Source organism: Varroa destructor, unplaced genomic scaffold (assembly GCF_002443255.2).
Source record: "Varroa destructor unplaced genomic scaffold, Vdes_3.0 BEIS01000004.1, whole genome shotgun sequence".
In the NCBI taxonomy this organism is placed as follows: Eukaryota; Metazoa; Arthropoda; class Arachnida; order Mesostigmata; family Varroidae; genus Varroa; species Varroa destructor.
Genome location: NW_019211457.1, coordinates 42,732,715 through 42,752,377, shown reverse-complemented (window position 1 = coordinate 42,752,377; position 19,663 = coordinate 42,732,715). Strand labels below are relative to the sequence as shown.

Below are 19,663 nucleotides of genomic sequence, written 5' to 3'. Positions count from 1 at the left end.
CTATTGGCGAAATCAAACAGAATTCGTTTTTGTTATCCTCGAGCCCTGTGAGCCTCCTTTTGCTCCGTGACTCTTCGGCTTCTACGCCCGTTTGCTCTGTTTTTGCTGCTGCGATGTCCTTATGTCGAAGTGGAAAACAGATTTATATCGGGCGAGTGCGGTGGCCCCTATTTCTGCCTTGGCCATCATCCAATTTCTATCTGTGAGTCGCTGCTTGTTCGATGACGACTCAATCACGCTATCGACCGCGTAATCACTGGATAACTAGCGCGTAATCCTTTTATTATTCAAACCCTGTGGGTAACAGAATAATAAACACTGCATATACTATGTAATTAGAACACTATAGCTTCCAGCATGTATTGACCCTAGCTATTCAAACGCTACTACGTTCTTTGGCTCCTGCTCATTATCCTGCTCATTTTCCTTTTAAGAGACAGGCAGCAGCAAATATGATGCCCACGCCATACAATTGCCTAATTATCTGACACGCTTAGTTGATTTGATGATCGTCGCAGCAGCAAACACCATTTCGCCCAGCCAACTATCCAACAGAACGCCTTCATCCATCCATAGCACTGCCGCTGGACGGCTAGACACCTTGGAGCCGTTGTAGGTATTAGCAACAATGGCCGTCCATACTCATGCCCTAGTCAACCACTGAAGTGGTTAGTGCGATACCATGGCGGCGGCGGTGGTGACCAACGGTGAACGACCGCTACACCAGTCGCGTTGGCGCACGCTAACTCAACTATTGCAGCTGATGTTGTGTTTCACTTCAGTAACCCAAACGTAACCCAAAAAGGCTCTAGCAAAGGTTTGGTTTTTTCTTTGTTTTCTGAGACCACAGCCATATCTGTAATGGCGGTTACTGCTGCAGCTACCGCTTTTAGTTATGTCGTTTTCCCGCATTCTCTATTGCCGTACTTCACAAGGCGATGCCTGCCACAAAGTTCAACTCTGGTAGCCCACCAACCCGTTCGCCTGTGCCCGGCCAACCTTTTTCTGCATCATTCCCTCCGCTCGAGATGCTGTTACAACACTGGCGCATTATGCTTCTAGTGGAGAAACTCCCGGAAACAACGTGATTTCCAATGCACGCACAGAACAAGTACGACTATGCACTAACAAACTGTGTTTACGAATCACAACCATGATCGAAGTAGAACGTCGGTGGCTCTATTTCGAGACGAAATACAACAAGGCCAGTTTCAATACGCCAGGTGGGCTCAAGTAGACTTTCCTATACTTCCATTGCATCAAATTGGAAGCAGACGCGTTGAGGTCCAGCGCCAATCTTACTTCCTGCCACACGGGCAAACGCATGCCCATCTACGGCTTTTCACGTAGAACATATCCGCCAGTTATAACCACTTGTCGGTCGGTATTTTCCACTCGTTCAACACGGGAGTGTGCACGTACGGCGCTATATCATTGGCCACTTTATTAATTCTATTACTCTGAACTATTATTAGAAAGAATACAGGCAGAAAGTACTGCCATGCTACCCGCTACTACTAACAAAGCTAACACAGCAACGACTTTTGTAATATTACATAATAAATTTGGTGCTATTCACAAGATTAGAATAAGTAAAGCGTTTGTCTTGTGCTCGTAGAGGACGTCGCTATACATTTATATAATAATAGCATTTAGTATCGTTAATATATTTACTTTGTTTTTTCCAAAGTCAGTAGATAAATATACAAACATCTAAAATTCTCTTCTTTTTTTTGTTATTTGCTTCTATCTCCTTTATATTCTTCTATTGCTTCTGTCTGGACCCCGGTTGGATTCTTCTGGCGCCGGCCATCCTTGTGTGTGTGTGATTGTGTCATCTGTCAATTCGCTACGTGGCTCTTTGGGCTTTCGATTTACGCCAACCCGAGCGCTATCTATTTTTATCTTTCCTCTGGCTTGCAATCCCCCATCCCCGCACCGCCGTCCACGCTCGATCTGTCCTTTGTTCTCTTGGTCCTCTGGGCTTGTCGCTATTCTTTGCGATTTTTCTGTCTATTCGTAGGATTTCGTCTACTATGAGCGGGAACGTGAAAAATACTCGCGTACAGGACTCGCGCAGCAGATTCCCTCGGTCGCCAACTCGAGGAGATCCTCGTCCCAGCATTCGGACACAAGTAATGAGGTCAATGAAAACTTCCCGGCGTGGGGTGGCGGGATTGAGACACACTCGCGAGACGAAAGCGGCGGAGGAGACTAGCGCCAGGCGTCTTCATCTGCGCTTCTTTTTTCCGGAACGCGGAAGTCCTCAAGAGTGCGAGGAAAAACCCGTCCGCTTCTCGCAGGCCTACTAAAAGGACAAGTCGGGCCATGACTACCAGCTGCGCCTGAACGGGACGAAACGTTGGTCGGACATTCGACCGACGCGAGTAGGGCGAGTGTCACCGGATGGCTAGCTAACAAATAGCCGCCGAAGGCTAACGTAACGGGAAAAGTACCACGAAAGTCTGGTCAGTCGGACCGCTCGGGCGGATCGAGAGTGGCCTGAGCTCGCTAGGGGAGGGGTTATCGAGAGCCCTATGAGACCCTTCTTTCATGTCCACCTCCTCACAGGGTGGCGCCGTTGCCGATGCTTGTTTTCTTTTGGTATGTACAAACACCGCCTCGCATCACACCAACGGTGCCGAACGTGGTAGCCGGAACAGTGTCGACTGAGGTGGCGGAGAAACGATGGTTACAAGCATACGTCACGCAATGGTGATACAAGAAAATGGTATAGAATAGCAGCCGAAAAAGAAGAAAATAACGAGCAAACGCCAACATATGGACGCGTAAACGTAGGCAGACGGCAATGCCGACTTTAAATAGATCGCAAATTAGAATAATAGCCACAACACGAACGCCGAATAAGCTGAAATTAACTGCTATGAACAATATGCAAAGCGAGTAAAAACAGGCCAACGCGATTCTCGTTGGTGCTGCTTGAACGGCGACGATGAATCAGTGGAATTCGAAGGTACGTAAATACCAGATGACCACTATATGAAACTAACGGCGTCTTATTTGATAGAAAGAATATATATACTACCACAAAACGACAATGCTAGTAATAATTACGGTGATCAAAAGATCATTAATAATTATTTGAATAAAATCACAGAAGAACATGCCTTTTCTAAATTGCGCTCTTAGTAAAGGAAACATAGGTGTCTATACATGGCAGTGTTACATGGGGGTAGACACATCGGTATCAGTGCTGAGGTAATGGACTGGAGCTGGAAGAATCAACTAGATGAAGATGAAGGTGACAAAGCGACGACTTTCAGTGAAGTCAGGGAACGTGGAACAGGGTGCGTGAGAAATATTCTCGAAGACGAGGTTATACCCATATGTTGTTAATTTATTACATATGCATAGATATGAAAATATTGATATCTTATACATTCCAAATAGATGAACAGACTGACGAGTCGATAGTTAGCGCCAATTTGAATCTAATATTCGTATCCGGAAAAAGTATACAATGCAGGATGAAAAACCGGTGTAGCATATAAATGGTAGAAACTTTGGATGGCATGGGTATATATATATATATTTATGGGGTATTCGAGATCAATTGAGATAGGACTAGCAGTGACAAAACATCAAAAACTCATTTTGATGAAGGCAAAGCATCCATATCTGGAAAAAAAAATAAAAATTAGTTTAATGGTTACCGCATTTTATGCAAGTGAACCCCCCGAAATCGTGAGCTTGTGAAATTGAGTTTTCAGTCGACCCTATCGAGGATCCTCCGGTTTGCTTCTTGAAAATCTCCGGATCTTCAAAAGCCGTGAAGAGACTCAATAATTTAGCCTATCAATTTTGGGTAGAAAAAGGGAGTTTTTAAACTATAGAATTTTAAAGTAGACGTTCGCCGGAAAAATCGGATAATAACTGATCTTCGCTGTAATTCCAAAAGCAAGAGACTATTTTGCCATAATCAGTTTGTTGTTTTGTTCTAAAAAGAACTGGCCTTCTGGTGCCAAGAAGAGCAGATGATTACACGACCAGAATAACAAACAACCCGTCGAAGTTTTTTAAATTAAGATGCCCCAGCATGTATGTATATATACATACATACATAGCTGCCAAGGTTAGGGCTGAGTTTTGATAGCAAACAGCCGGGTTGCTCATATAGGACGAAACGGAGTCCACGCGAAGATCGATATATTGCAGAACTAACAAAGCCATTATGTACTAGAGAGGTAGCTGTTCAGATAAACATAACTGAACTAACACACTAAGGACAAAATCAACGCTAGCTAAATTAGCTATCTCAAAATTAAGCGAAAACGTATATCAGAAAGAAACCGCTAAGAGCCGAAAGGTGGAGTAAAAGATCGAAAACGGCGACGTGGTCCCTTTGCGTTTATGTCCTACAACCGCCATGGTACGTATTTAATCACACACAAAGAGCAGCGATCATGATTAGAACAGCAAAATTATAAGCCTTATTACAATTCGGGTATTAATTTCGCTTTTAATTAATTATCTGTTTAGGAACGTGCCCGTCTAGTCACAACGATTCGAGCTCATCAACGTATATATTACTCGGGTTATTAAGCAGGAAATATGTTCCTTACGGGTATGAATCTCGTTTCAAATGTATTTCCTTTTGACTGCTGCTTTGTGAATGCTACCTTCACGTGCTCTTAAGCAGATACCATATGGTCGCAATACATATGACAACCATAATAATAAAATTTAATATCGTTCCGTTATCACAACGTCTTTGGTGAAAACGTCAACACCCCTTAGACAATTGAGAAAGGAGCTGTGCCTAACAAATAATACTAAGGGATATTCCCATCAATCAATCAATCCTGAGACACCCGTGCAGTGGGGAATGAAGGTAAACGAATAAACACAACAATGTTGTGCTCGACAGAATTCGAGGCACGAGGGCACCAACCCAACGTGTTCGGCGGAAACCACGAAACGCTAACTTACCCAAGTGCAAACTATATCTGCCCTTATTAATCAACCCCCTTTTCCCTCTCGTTTAGTGAAAATGATAAGTAGGAAAAGTGTTGAAACGATAATCGTTTAGCACTGCGTTGCAATTTAATGAATAATCAGCTATCCTTATTAAATTACCCTTATTATAAGTATATTTGTATTATCAGTAATTAGACATACTCAAACGCATATTAACTATTACCATCAATGGATGCCTATAGTTACCTATTAGTTCATTTACTCCACGCTAAAATATTACAGCGTATGATAATGTTGCAAAAAGAAGCTCCAATCTTCGTTGATATGATTAAGCTATAGCGGATGGTCGGTCAGTCCTAGTGTGGACCATGGATAGGCATTAGAGCCTGAGTATTATTTATTAGTCCAAAATGGTCCGTTCAGGTACAGCTTGCTCGCCTTATACATTACGATTGATAATTAGGACACCTGTAATGACTATAATAACACTTAGCTTAGCCTCGACATCATTACTAACAACATTACCAATAATCACGGACAATGCATATACTAGAGTATATAATGACCAAAGTACGTAGAGCACGCAGATATGTGCACTGACATACTCTCGGCTCTATGGAACGTCGATATCTTTTAGCCGCTTCAGACGGAACTAGTTTTTCCGGGCGGACTTCCTTTCCGAATTCAAGTTGGCTTTTGGCCGGCATTTCCGCGACGCAGGTGGGTCGAATTGATCGGCTTGATTGATCCTCACGATGCAACAAAAGAGCCAACGCGATTCGGCGTTGACCGTTGACAAAACAGACTAGAGATCGGCTGAGGCTTGATGAGAACCGACATTGGATAGAGCGAACTAAAAAGTGAACGTCGTCTTCGGAAGGACAAATATCACTAGCGCCTATAAATTGACTGTCAAGATAGGCGGACATAATCAAAACATAGGAAGGATAAGTGTATGTATAATGACGCCTAATGTTCATAGCGTAAACGAGAACAATTGACTGACTGGTTATCATAATTAATAAAGCATGAGAGAAAGGAGAGAACGGAAGAAGATTGATAAGGATAGTTGATGGCGACAATGATGTACGAAAAACAAAGGATCGCGCAGAAGGATATATCATGCACAAATATTAGATAATGATACGGGACATACGCTCCTTGAAGAAGTGTTATAATAACATACTCACAAACAATAAACAATGACCGAATAAATAAACCTTCTACGAACACGTATATGTTACTATTAAATCTATTTATGGCACAGAATCGAAGAATTAGGTTTCTGGCTAACTACGTTCATGGCTGCTCTCATAATTTTGATGGAACAATGCTGCTACGTGACATGACAACAGTCATCATTCAGTTGTAGAGTATCGAGCATTAACGTCCGTTATGTACAGAGCGTGCCTTACAATAGCGATGTCCAAGATGACTTCGGATTGAACTGGACCGAAGTTCCTCACATTGATTACTCTGTGGTACTCGACCGCCTGGCCAACGGAAGTAATTACCAACAATCCGTTGATTCACTAATCACCTTTGTTCACGTTAAATAACGCAAGTTTTACGTTATCATATTTTACCGTTTGATAGAAACGACCGTGATCACCAACGACCAGTTAGAATAAAGTTACTACAATATAGTAGAAGGTCTGGCATTGTAGATAGGTCTATGCGCAGAAATGTAGAGAGATCAAGAAAGACACGCGAATTTCTTTTAGTCCTTAAAAATGTTGTATTTTTTCTGCTTCTTGCTTTTCTTCCCTGTTGTTCGCCTAGATTTGTTTGTTTCTTAAAGAGAAAATTAGGCCTCTTTTTTTGCCTGGAACTCTTGTGGAGATCTTCAGGATCTTCAGACGCAAAATTGTCGACGAGGTTTTTACACTAAAAGGCCCGATGACAGGCGGAGCGGGGGGGGGGGGGGGCGTGTTCCCGTAAGAAAACACAATACACTTAAGAACAGGAAAAGCGAGCATTTCCGTTAGGTCCAAACCAAAACAGTACCTACCAAAATGCTGTAAAAATACTCGTTTATGTTGTTGATTAGTCGTCTGATACAGTGCATGCAGTATTGAATAATTCAGTTCATGACAAATGAGCAGCAGTTTTAAGGTCGTACCTCAAATACTGCTGGACGTCAAACTATATATAAAATTGATTAGTATCCACATAGGACCACTTTTTTACAACTTTACAAGCAAGTAATAAGTACCTTCCGTTTTGATAATCTGCCTAAGCAAGAATGTGGTTGTCCCTGCTCATCGAATCGTCGATGCTCACTTCTACAGTCGGTTTTATCTACCTAGTTTGTTATGCCTTCTTGCAATTGAATACCTTCAGTACATCTACATACATCCGCAAAGGTAAATGTAGGCCATGTCCGAGGCTAACCCTAGGGGATACCTTTTCTGCCGCCAACCTTATCACAGCTGCTCTCTATAGAGAAAAGGTTTCGAGTACGTCTACTTTGTATCGAAAGCTTTATGAAAGTATAAAAAGTTTTTTAAGCAGCATGAGCATTGTGGTCGCCAACGGCGATATCAAGTAACATCGAAGTCGAGGATCAACAAAACCGCTGGTGTGATGGTACCGATGGAGGCACTTCCTATAGCAGACGAACTGGGTTAGCGACTGCTTGTCTTTCACGTGATATGATATATCTGCATTAGACGATTTAGTTCTATTTTTGGGTACTATTGTCCGGCCGAAAAAGCAAAGCCTATACTACAAACCCCGATTCCACTCGAATAGGAATTAGTTTTTAAGGCCGTCCATATTAAATCATATAGACTATGAAGGGTACACGATGTGACGCTTAGATTAGTCATGGTGTCACAGTTAGCGGGCCTAAATGCAAAAGCAAAGACCTACAGGCTTTTTTATGGCATTAGTGAGAGCTTTTTGCGCGCCTACCAACACACATTCACTTGTAGGATAAATTGTCCCAAAGCCGACTGTTACGATGCTTGTACCAGCTCTTACTATATGCATAGAACGCGGATGAATCCGCGCATTTTTCGCTAGAGTTTTCGCTGCCATTCATAACAGCACCGCTAGCGCAATCAACAACAACAGCAACAGCAGCAAAAAACAACGACAAAAGCATCAGACTACATTTTTCAATTGCTACTATGAAGGCTGCCTGTTTGCTTTACTGCCTATGCTGATTTCTACTCAGCGCTCAGATATATGCCCTTGTGAAGAATAAGAGCGCCAACTCCGTATGCAACACACACACACACTCTACGTGTAGGTCTATATGGCAAAAGGTACGCTGTGTTGTTGTGTATGCGGGAGGACATACGTACACTCCTCTTATCTGGGCGCAACAAAAGAATTCCAATGAGAGTAAGTAATTCATCGTAGAGCAGCTAAAGCAAGCGATTCCTGTACAGGGCACCCCGTGCTTCCTTGCCTTCAAGGCCTAACGCCAAAGATCTACCAAAGATACCTCCCCTCCACCTACAAAGACGCACGAATGAGCTAGCAGGCAAATATGGGTGAACCAAGAAAGGTAAGAGTAGCGAAAAAAAAAATATGAATCATCATCATAATGCGGAACATACCATCGCCTCGAAGCGAAGCTGTGTCTTTCTCCTGGTTGCCTCGAGCAGCCCAACCCATCGAGTGGCTGCTGATCTTCGTTTAGAATAAAAGAAACATAAGAAGAGCGAGACATCGAACCCACGTACCCTGTAAGGCGTTCCGTGACGCCGAAGAAGACGGAAAACCCTCGATGCCGTACACTACTGCGATCTTCCACGATAGCTTCAAGAAGGCAAACTAGTTCAAACTACGCAGAGAAAATGTTGCAGTCTCTCATAGTCGGAGCACTAGTGGTCGGAGTGGCAGTTTGAACAATGTCTAAGCCCATCTGACACTGATACAAAGACCTTGCATAACCCTGTACATCTAGTATCACATAGCTCTATCTATATGGTCTCCTCCTACTTTCTATGTAACTGCTCACTTAGGATTCTAGTCGTACTTGGCAAAAGTTTAACAGCAGGCCTCAGTGCCCTAAATAGCCGTCTGATAACTTCTGCACTTTGTTCATAGCGAAGTATTGTTGTTTTTGACTTCAAGCTGACCAAAAGAACAAAATGTCGAATTTTCGTTTGCGTCTCGTTTAAGGGACAACTATCGTATAAGAAAAACAGACCGCCACTCAGTGAAACATATTTTCTAATCTATTCATCTACGTATAACATCGCAGTGCTGACCACTCGAGGGTCAACATACTGAGAGTTACACAACACACCGCACAACTTTGTGTTTAGCAGGTATCCTAGGTAAACTTGAGCTTCCTTGCCCTCATACTGCCCGCCTTCTTCAAGTGACATGACTCTTTCTCTCTTTCTCGCCGAAGCCGCCGCCAGCTAACGCAATGCTGTATCAACGGCTCCCATCGTATGTCGTTCATAACGACGCAGAAAGACGTGGGAGCAAAGGCGGGTGGCCGGGACCCATGGTACTTGCTTGCCCACCCAGCTCGCATTGCCAAACCGAATATAGCGCTGACAAGCAGCAACATCTTAACATCACGGCATCATATGCGCCGCAGCCGCTGCTGTAGCTTCCTCTACTGCCCCCCACTCGCACGTACCTACCAACACGAAACAATACGACGACGACATGCTGCGAAGGAATTAATTTTGCATGTATTGTGTCTTGTTGCCTGGCTTATGCATAATTAATAATGGAATTCACAGTGAGCGACGGAGTTGGCGGAAGAGAAAGGAGATAGGCGACGAGAAGGAGAGAACATCGGCCGGTATTGGGCGATAAACGTTTGGCTACCGGCTCCGGTCGAATGGGTTGATTCTCCAGGTTAAGTCTGCATCCATCAGGTCAGCGCTTTTGCAAGCCTGGGCCGTTAGCCGCACCGGCTGCCGTGGCCTCAATTCCCCCTTTAGAGTTCATTAGAATTCAGAAATTTTCTTCCTATCCCTACTATGATTAACAAGCGGCCATCATCATCGAGAAGAATTACTTGCTGGAACAATGCCAATCAACCGTCAAAGTACCAACTTACGTTATGCACGTAACGCTGGCGACGTCACACAGCGTCTATTGCACCATTCGTTCCTGTGCCAGTAATGATCATAGTTGACAAGGCGCGTAGCACTCTTGCACGTACAAGCTCTACCTATATTTTTTCCGTTCCTCCCCTCCTTAGCTCGTAGTGATTTCGCTAAGGTTGTAAATACTGTTGCTACTGTGACAATTTCGATAACTGACGTCAAAGTTTTTGGTAGCATGTAGGGTGAAAGCAGAACAAACAGCAGAATGAATGCATAAATTACTGAACATTTCATACTGCCGAAATAGCTACGGGGAAGGGCGGGGGGTTCGGGGACAGTGATGCAACCCGCCAAAACAGTTCACCGAGTTGTTACGATTCGTATTACTTACGCCCTATTCGGTCTCGTTAGACCTGTAGACGTATATCTGCCTGCCGAAACGTCAATAGATCGAACGAGGACAAAACACGTACATTTTATAGATATACCACAGGGTCGAGTCGCAGAAGGCTCAGTCTGTTCCTCTACGAAACAGCCGCCCATAACTCTGTCCATTTCGCTGCTGTTGACAATGATTATGGTTGCCGAGAAATGATGATCTGAGGATGCCGTCTGCCAACAAACAGTTTACATTCATTACTAATCGATGACCATCTCGCAACAACTCTCGCCTGGGCTACATCATGACATACAGAGCAGTACGCGGCACAACTGCCCACAAACGGGCGCGTAGAATTTGTGAACGGTGCAGGTCGGTAAACAATTAAACGAACAGATCGGCAGAAAACCTCTATTTCAGGCTTACTCACTGGCCCAGCTTTGGCCTTGCAGATAAGATCTATACCAAATCCTAATGAAGGGTTAGAGCGGTATATGAACGACTGGCTATTTTAGCAACAGTATTACAATTACAGCGGCTTGAGCCACACCTGAGGCACTGTATAATATAGGATTTTCTGCACAGCGACTGTAAGGTGCAATTGAACTGATTTCTCTTCTGCTAAGCACGCTGGTATCCCGTTCAAAACGGCTTACGAAGCTTGAGTCTGGCCTGTAGACATACTGGCTCGTCATTTCGTAACCTGTGATGTCCCTATTTAACCAAATAGAGTAACGCGATATCAGAGCTTAAACATCAGGTAAACACCAGACGCGTGCAACAGTAAACGCTAACAAGCATAATATTAAGGTCCGCGAATTTCTACCGGTCAAAACTGCTAATTGAAACAAACAAGAGTCGTATTACTGTGAAAATGATCATTATCATGTCATTTTGGGGACCGTCCATTTCAAACAGCAAACAAATGGGGGCTAGGTTGTAAATATTAATTCCTCCTATTGGACATGAAAGGTTATCGAAACAATGTATTCTTTCCGAGCAAAAAATACGCGACTTTTATGGCGTAGAATTCATACATGCATTGAAGCCTCTATGTGTGTAGGATGACAAACATATTACAATAGGCCTAAACGTATAGAAAAAATCGGTCACATTACAGAAGGTGTTCAGAATCAACACGTGCGTTTTAGCACTAACATTTCATTACTGGGTAGCTATTGTTTGCCACCTGAAGAGGAGGAAGCACTTCAGATCGCGTCAATTACATCGGAAAGTAATTTTAATACACATGATTCGTTGGCTGTTGTGTGACGAACAAAGACACCTATGCGTGTTTGAAGCGATTTTGTTTTCGGCAGGTCGAGTCAGATGCTGAATCCGTGAGTCCAGCCTTGTAGACGCATCCTTTACTCACTTGACGCAAAGGACTTTTGCTGTGAGGGGCTGGCCATATCTAATTTTACGCATGAAAAAGATGGAGAATTATAACTGTTAAAGGATGAAACCTCCCTATCCTAGGAAATAGTTTCAACTATATACAATATACGATCTGGTTGACCAACAGTAAACTGCCGTACTACTCACATACCCGCGACAATATCAATGGGACGGCGTCAAATTCCAGCTCCAAAAACGACAGGTTCTGTACACACTCAGCCATGTTCTGAGGAGGAAGGACAGCCAGTTCCCACTAGCGAAGGCCATGCTCCGTCTAACAGCGGCCCCAATTGCCTTGTTAGCATCAGCCGAAAAACAAGTTCGATTCTTTCTTCGGGCCGAGTATTATATGGAATATATCGTAGTAATGATATCTTGGGCGTTATTCGCTACACGCACCAAACCAATACCTATAAATCAGCCTACTATAGACCATACTATAAACGAATGTGCAATATATCGAGACTGTTCAATTTAACAAAGCTAAGTAGCTTGCTGAAGGCATATATATACCAAAGGTTTTTCACAGTCGAAAACGGTTTCACATGAACTAAAATAGCCAGAGATAACGCAAAATACCGCAATTAAAAACAGATTTAATTTTGCTACACGTTTGTGACACCCTAGTACCATTGTTATATTCCTATAATACTATTTTATCAGATGCGTTTTGCGATTTCTCATGTCACCTGGGTTGTAAAACACATTGACCCAATAGCTTTTCGACGTCATTAACTGGAACCGCTTCTACAAAGATAGCAGCATCAACACGCTCGTTCAAGTTAGCCAACGTGGAGAGCGTAACACACACTTTGATGTATTTATAAAAGTTACCTTCCGTCTAACGGCTCGTCCACTGCTCCGACGTTTAACAAAGAACATTATGGAATTGATGACATGGAAAGCCAGCCTCATCCAAGCAGATGTAAAATGTGGCGGACCGAGGGCTGATCAAGAAAGCGACAACTATAGGGCAAGACCATCTTCTACCGTCCGTTTGCTGACGCGTTGCCCTTTTTTCGCTTTGATCGATTCGATGAAACATACATATGGTAAGCACGTGGCGTGCTTACCATATGTATGTTTCATGGCTTTTCCCCATTCCATTTGCAGAGCGACTAGCACGTAGCAGCCAGGCGCGAGATCCATACATATCCATAGGCACACATATGCCTTGTCTGACCCAAAATGTCGTTAGTATCCGACCGTAAGTCACCTCTACAGACAACTACAGCTACTTCAATTTTCATCTTACTTCTTCAAGCTACTCCATTGCCTCCAGCAGCTTTGAGAACTTCCTTTTTTCGATAACCTTACCAAGAAATTAGTTTCAATCAGGAGTAATAACAATGACTGCCTTGATAGCCAGTGGCTGTTCGATGGAAGTCGTTCTTTGTGTAGTTAAGCGCGCTGTGATGGGCAGATGCCGCAAGACAGTCTTTAAAGCATCTATCCTGTAACGAAGAGCGAAGACAACAGTTCTTGCCATAGCGGCCGTAAGGAATTTGGTCTGCCAGAAGCTTCGGCGGGAAGTACCTTTAAAACGAAAAAGATCGCGACGGCGCTGAATGCCAAACTTAACTCCTTTGCGATGCTGAGTCAGTTGTGTAACAGCAGTAGCAGCGTACAGGCCTGCTGATTTCGTTGCTGTTGGAGAGGATCGCCTATTGCTGTTGCCGCATTTCGGGAAGAAAGGCGAAGAAGACCAGAGAGATGTGGAATTCTAAAAGAAAGCCACGCTGGCACGCGAACGGTTCCGCGCGAATCTTTCGTTTTCGTTTAGATTCTGTGTTACTCCGGTCCCACTCAACGAAGGCGACGATCATCAGTTCTCTAATTAAAAGCTGGAAACTGAACGGAATAGCAGCCATGCGGTGTAAAGCACTTTTGTGCCGGCCAAGTCAGCGGTAGGAGAACCGGCGGAACTCTGGAAACGCTGGGTAAGCTGTGAGCCGGGGGCGGTAGCAGCCATAGTAGCGGCCATTCCAGGAGCAGCAGGACATGCAGGCAATTAAAGGCGGACCAAACTTTCCGAATTTCCTGGTTCATCTGATCGATTTCATCTACCAGGCAGCCAAGCAGCATTCTTCTTTCAGTCTCTTCATAGAAAAGCTCTTTTTCGGTAAAAAAAAAAAAAACCGAGCAGGCGGTAAGAATAGAAAGAAGAAAAAAATTTCGCAAAGGCCGCCGTCCGCCCCCCAATGTCCTGATGGAGGACTGGAAAACATAGCTGAGAGTGAACCGGCGTCGGCCAAAAATAGAACGTATTATAAAGCCAACAACAACGCTCTCAGAAGGCTACGGAATATTGAAATACATCCGTGACTGGACATCTCGTGCTGCCTATGGGCCCGACGCCCGCTAAACTATTACAGCAAAAAGAAGGGTAACTGTAGTTGAACATACGGGAAAACGCTGGTAAATGACGGATAAAATAAAACCGAAAAAAATACAAAATACCGAGAAAATACAACCGAAATTATTCGGTTGTTTCGTTTGCGCGAAGTTTTCAAATTATTTCCAATAACAAAAGCTATATATAACGCGGACGTACACAGGAAATCAAAACAATGTGCAGGTAGTTAAACAGATTTATGGTGATGCAGCGTGGGACCATTTTAACTATTAAAATACACTTTCAATAAGGTAGACATACTCTAAACAAGTTATGAGCATATATTAGCATACAGTGCATATAGTAAGAACAACAAAGCTCGCACTGCTTACGTTATACCCAGATATGCACACGGGTTAGAGCCATACACAAATAGCATATTGTTTTCAAATAAGTTGGTCTCATTGAAAACGTCAACTTAACTTACATGCCATCAGCACAAATAGTACCATGAGTATATACGTATATATATGATATATATAAAAGACATATCTAAACGACTCACAATAAGCAAAAAAGCACTTCCGTTTTTGAAAGCTTTGTAAATCAGTGATGAGTCATAACATATTTGCCGTTACTAGGGGATAGTTCAAACAGATATAGTAGATGGACAGACTGCGTATTTAGACCGCTGTTCAAAGGTCGTTTGTTCTCTGTCGTACGTCCATATCTTTGTAAGAACATGGGCGTGGATCCCCGAATGGAAATCTTACGTACGTATTGTAATAAAATTAGTATTGCGTGTGTTTAGGATATAAGACTGAGGCATCTTTTGTGATCTTATTAATTTAAAAGAAACCGGTACAGTACTAAAGGGGAAAAATAGTTTGCTCCAATTTCAACAAAGTGCTTGTCTATAGTGTATCTAAGAAATTCTCAGGCAAATATAGAATTGCCTTTGGCAGTGCCAAAGGTACGTAGGGTAGAATGTTCTTTACTGTACAGAAAGGAGTACATCCAGCAAAACCCACATAGAACGAATAACAGGAAGTCATACAGAACTCGCCGTTTGACCCTGCGATTAGCTTCGGCACAATCTTGGTATGTTGAAAGAACCCGTACTGGGTAATGTCTTCGAGAAGAAAGCTGGACGCCTATCTTCAAAACGTACTTTGTTCAAACGTACTTTGCATAAACAGCGCGAACTACCGCTGCTTTTGTTGCTGTTGCGATGCTGAAGACGAATTTCCAGGGTTTTTTTTTTACAATCATGTAAGCATATGCCTAATTATATGATCATAACACTCCTTTAGCAGCTAGACTTCAGTAAACAATAGATGCCTGGAGATGCTCGAGAACGAAGAGTTGTGAAACGGTAACGTAGCTCTATAACAAAACTAAACTCAGGCTGGCATTTTCTATGGAAGCTCTATACAGAACTTTTTCTTTCAGCTTATTAACTAGGAGATTCTGAAAATTAAGAAATAACAATCTATGGAAGGTCTACCCGAAGCATTTTCGTACAAAAAGCAAACGATACTCTAAATCCATGAAATACCGGTAAACTTTTAAGTCGTCTTTAACCAACATTTTCCCCAATGATCAATAAAATCAATTAATAATAGAAAGAATTCTGAAAAATATTAAAATACATTCCCATTTGCGTCTGACGCTTTTTTGCTTCGCATGCAGCGGCGAAATCTGCATTTGATCGGAGGCTGGTCCTCTCGGGTTTGTTTGGCATTTGCCTACTAATTTATGAAAATCACCCTTCTCCTTCCACCCCCAATTTCCAAAAACAGTCAAGCAGTTTTCGGTTTGCACGGGGTTCCCAGTATTTACTCTTCCCTTTCGTCTTCCCTTCTTTTTTGGAGCGACCGGTGCTGTAGTTAATTAAGTTCGTCATTTTTCCATTTAAAAAAAAAATGCAGTCAATTTGTATTGTTTCTCCTGTTTCATTCGACTGTGTATAGGCCCGTTTACGTACACCATCCACAGTCTGAGAGACTGCTAATCACTGGCCGTTAGTTGACGGTTTGTCGTCACTGGCTGGCAAGCACCGAGCAGCGGCTACCCTGCCGCGTCTAAAATTTTATTCGAATCAGACGCCTACTGTACACGTACATCCCTCTGTGCGCCTTAAACCTTCGTGGCCTCAACTCTCGTCTCACTGCCTTATTCCCTCATTGCCCTCCGGGGAGCCGCCGATGTTGATGCCGCACTACCGTTAGCGATGCTGAGAATCACATTCGCCTGCAAAGATAGTCATGCGCACGTGCCAACGATAAACAACAGGCGGAGCTAGCCTAGGTCGAGCAGGCTATTATAGACGACGTCTAATGTTCGCATCTCTCCGCTTTTTCTCTCTCCTCTATTCCTTTTTCGCCTGTAACTGTCCTCTGACTGAAATCAGCTCAGTCAGCCGATACCGGGTATAGCCTGAAGACTCGCCGCCTTCGCATCCCTTCGCTGATACTTCATGCTACTCCGCTACGGGTACGACCGGCTGCCTTAAAGTTCTGTGTGTCAGAAGACCAGGCGGGGGTCAATAGGCGCGATGCCCTCTTTTTGCCTGAATGGCTTAGTCGCTTCGCTGTCCCTGAGCCTATCCTACCCGATTCTAGCCAGCACTTTCCTGCAGCCCTCCGGACAGCCCGGTTCGCGTAAATTTAGACAAATCGTTGTAATCCCTCAGCAGTCTGCACATCCACAGGCGCGGCCGCGTTCTCGAGGCATCACGCAAAGGCCCCACAAGCGGTTTGCTCGCTAGCTCATTGACAGTGGCGCTGGTGGCGGGAATTCTCCGTGCTTCTCGCAAATCCTCAACTTCTTCGGACTTCTCTTTTTCTCCATGTAGTCCTTGTCTATTCGCCTTTTCCATAAGATTCTACTTACCGCGACATAGTTCGTCAGTGGTGCTTCCAAAGACATCGGCGTCATATTAGCCATCGGATCCGTCGTCGGCAGATAAAAGCTGGTCTGTGCCAGATGAAATGGAAGAATGTTTGCAGTGACAGCAGTATCTATCGTCATACGCTGATATAACAGGAGTTAGTCACAAGAGCCTTTATATATACGGGCGAACTGTCAGAGGTCGATCGAACTGTCAGAGGTCGATGAGCAGGAAAGCGACGCCGGATCTAAATAACCAACCGAGTCAAATATGAAGGTGACCAAGAATGGCGAAGGAGCCAAAGCCAAGGCAGCTGAGACAGTGAAGAGCAATCCGTTTTCGTCCGAATATAATTAATAAATCACAGTTTCTTTGTCTATATCGGTGGCTTGCTGCCTTCGCGAGCTCCTTTCAATTTCTCTTCATTGGGGGAGCAAGTTAACGAGAAAAGAAGTGAGTTTATCTAATACTAGGCACGACGGATATCCATGCGCGGTGGCGAAGCCTAGATATATAGATGATGCTGGCTCGTGTCGGGTGATGGAGTTCACGGGACAGGAACGATACGATCATTATCGATACCGTCACTTCGTGCTGTAGGAACTGACATTTTTTTTTATTAAAGTCCACAATACTGTAAGTAATAGTATTATATAGCACGATACGATAATTATGATAAAAAGGTTGCTCTTTTATTGCGTTAGGATTTCTTTATTCATCATTATCAATTTCGCCAACCAGCTTTCTACAACGTTTCTAATGCGCTTAATGCTAAAAATAGCCAAAAAAAGGCGTTCCAACTCCTCCATTTGTTACTGATTAAAGAACGATTAGGTGATATCGAAGTTAAACGCACTAGCGAACGATGGATAGGGCTCTCTCCTGAAAATTCGTAGAGCCTCAACCTTGAAATCTTACACTCCATAAGGTCGTTACTGATAGCGGTAATCTTTGCAGTTGCGACTAATGGTGTCCAACAGACAGCGCGGCCAAGTCTAGCCAACAACGCACGCTGACCTACCTGTATACATGATAATTTACTCATTGCCGCAGTAGTAAGCCATTTTAGCTTTGTTGAACCCGATGCAATTTGAACGTCTACCCGCTAGCGCTTTAATGATATTGCTGCTTTCGTACCATGATTACAAGAACTTCGTTCTTCGTTTACTCGAACAGCGGAAAACTCCGGTGACAACGAACAACAACTCCACTTGCTCTCACAGTATTAGTGAAGTAGAGGTGCAGCGAAACACCTATATTACATATAGAGCAGAGAACAGGGTTTACTCCGCTTCATAGAACCGACAAGCCAAGCTGGCCTTTTGTTCCCAACAGATCTCAGTAGGACACTCCCCTCTGGCTAAGACAGTAATATGCGTCCCCATATGCACTATACGGCTTTTAGAAAGAAGCAGTATAACACGTATTTGGTTTTACATACGCGCAGGTATATGCGTCAGAATGTGATTCTGTTATCGAAAGCTGTTCTGAAGTCGGTAACCGACTCAGCCTCGCTTCTCGGTCTCAACTAAGCTACTTCTTCTTTACTTTAAGAATACAGTTTCTGTCCTGCGTCCTCCAAACCAAGAAAGTTCAGTCAAAGTGTAGTAAAGCAGTAGAACGCAATAGAGGCACACAGTTCACTAATATCTTTATGCGCTGACTTACTCGATTAGGATGGGCGTATACATGTTTACCCATGTACCGTTCTACTGCCAGTGCACATTTATATGGCTTTGACTTCATAGTTCAAATAAACCGTAAAAAACGTTCTACAGTTTTAATGAAGCTATAATTAATCTGTTCACTTTTGGCTTGAATAGCCTAAATGGTGCATTGCTTATACCCCTAAGCTAGCATCATGATATGATACTAAGATGATGATATACAAACAATAAAAACATTTAAGAAACCGCTTGTTTCCTTTTTTCTTTCTCTTGATTCTCCAACGCTTAGTTTCTGTTTTCCCTACAATTTCTCTACAACACAAATCTGAATTTACACAAGTCCAGTAGTAGTATAGTAATGTAATTACGGTAATCTAATAGTAAGCCATACATTCTATTGCATATCATATGCGCTTGCGAAACCTGAATACGCTACGTTGATGGCAGCGGGCTGGGCCAATGTACAACCAGAGGTTATGTACAAAATCTCCATCTAATACACATGCCTGTCGCTTGCACGGGGCCAACCACGCGACTATTATTACGACGACGATCGCATCTCGCTCTCGTCATGGTTGTCCTGCTATACGGCTGTTTTCAGTATATGATGACGCCCTCCGCTTGTTCCTTTTGCAGAAAGGACCGGCACCTTTTACGATCTGACTGCCCCCGACTCGTCTTCGACAAATGTCCCAAAGTAACCGCCGACTGCTAGCAGCAGCCAGTAAGTAAGCAGCGATACGTTGGTCGCTCTGATACCGACGACGTGGTATTAGAGCGGTGGCGGTGACGGCGGCGGCGGAGGTAGCAGCTGCAGCAATGACGAGAACAAAACTGGAACGGCGACCCGTCCACGACTTACTAGCTCCAATCAGCAGCTGGAGAAATAGGGGAAGAAATTATACGAGAGACATCACCGCTGCCATCGACATGGCCCCACTCGACCGGTCGTTGTTTTCGCTGAACTCCACAGTGACCGAAGGTTTGTTCAGCAGCAGGGTCGAGCAGCAAACACAACCGAGGGAA

General features: G+C 43.7%; 2 protein-coding genes across 14 annotated transcripts in view; one reads left to right on the top strand and one right to left on the bottom strand.

Annotated features, from left to right (window-relative positions):
• Nucleotides 1-19,663, bottom strand: part of GlnRS (Glutaminyl-tRNA synthetase) — a 93,970-nt gene that overhangs the window by 65,433 nt on the left and 8,874 nt on the right. The window lies entirely within an intron of this gene.
• The window catches only part of LOC111249159 (uncharacterized), a 72,650-nt gene that overhangs the window by 45,278 nt on the left and 7,709 nt on the right, over nucleotides 1-19,663 (top strand). For 6 of the 11 annotated variants that reach the window (XM_086988043.1, XM_086988045.1, XM_022802655.2 and 3 more), the window contains one exon: nucleotides 2,024-6,174. The exons of 1 other annotated variant lie outside the window; for it this stretch is intronic. In XM_086988043.1, the coding sequence (XP_086844169.1) occupies nucleotides 2,024-2,218 (195 nt within the window). In that variant the 3' untranslated portion in view covers nucleotides 2,219-6,174. Of the gene's footprint in view, nucleotides 1-2,023; nucleotides 6,175-19,663 lie in introns of those variants that run through there. 4 more of the 11 variants (XR_015327072.1, XR_015327073.1, XR_015327070.1 and 1 more) reach the window with 3 other exon arrangements.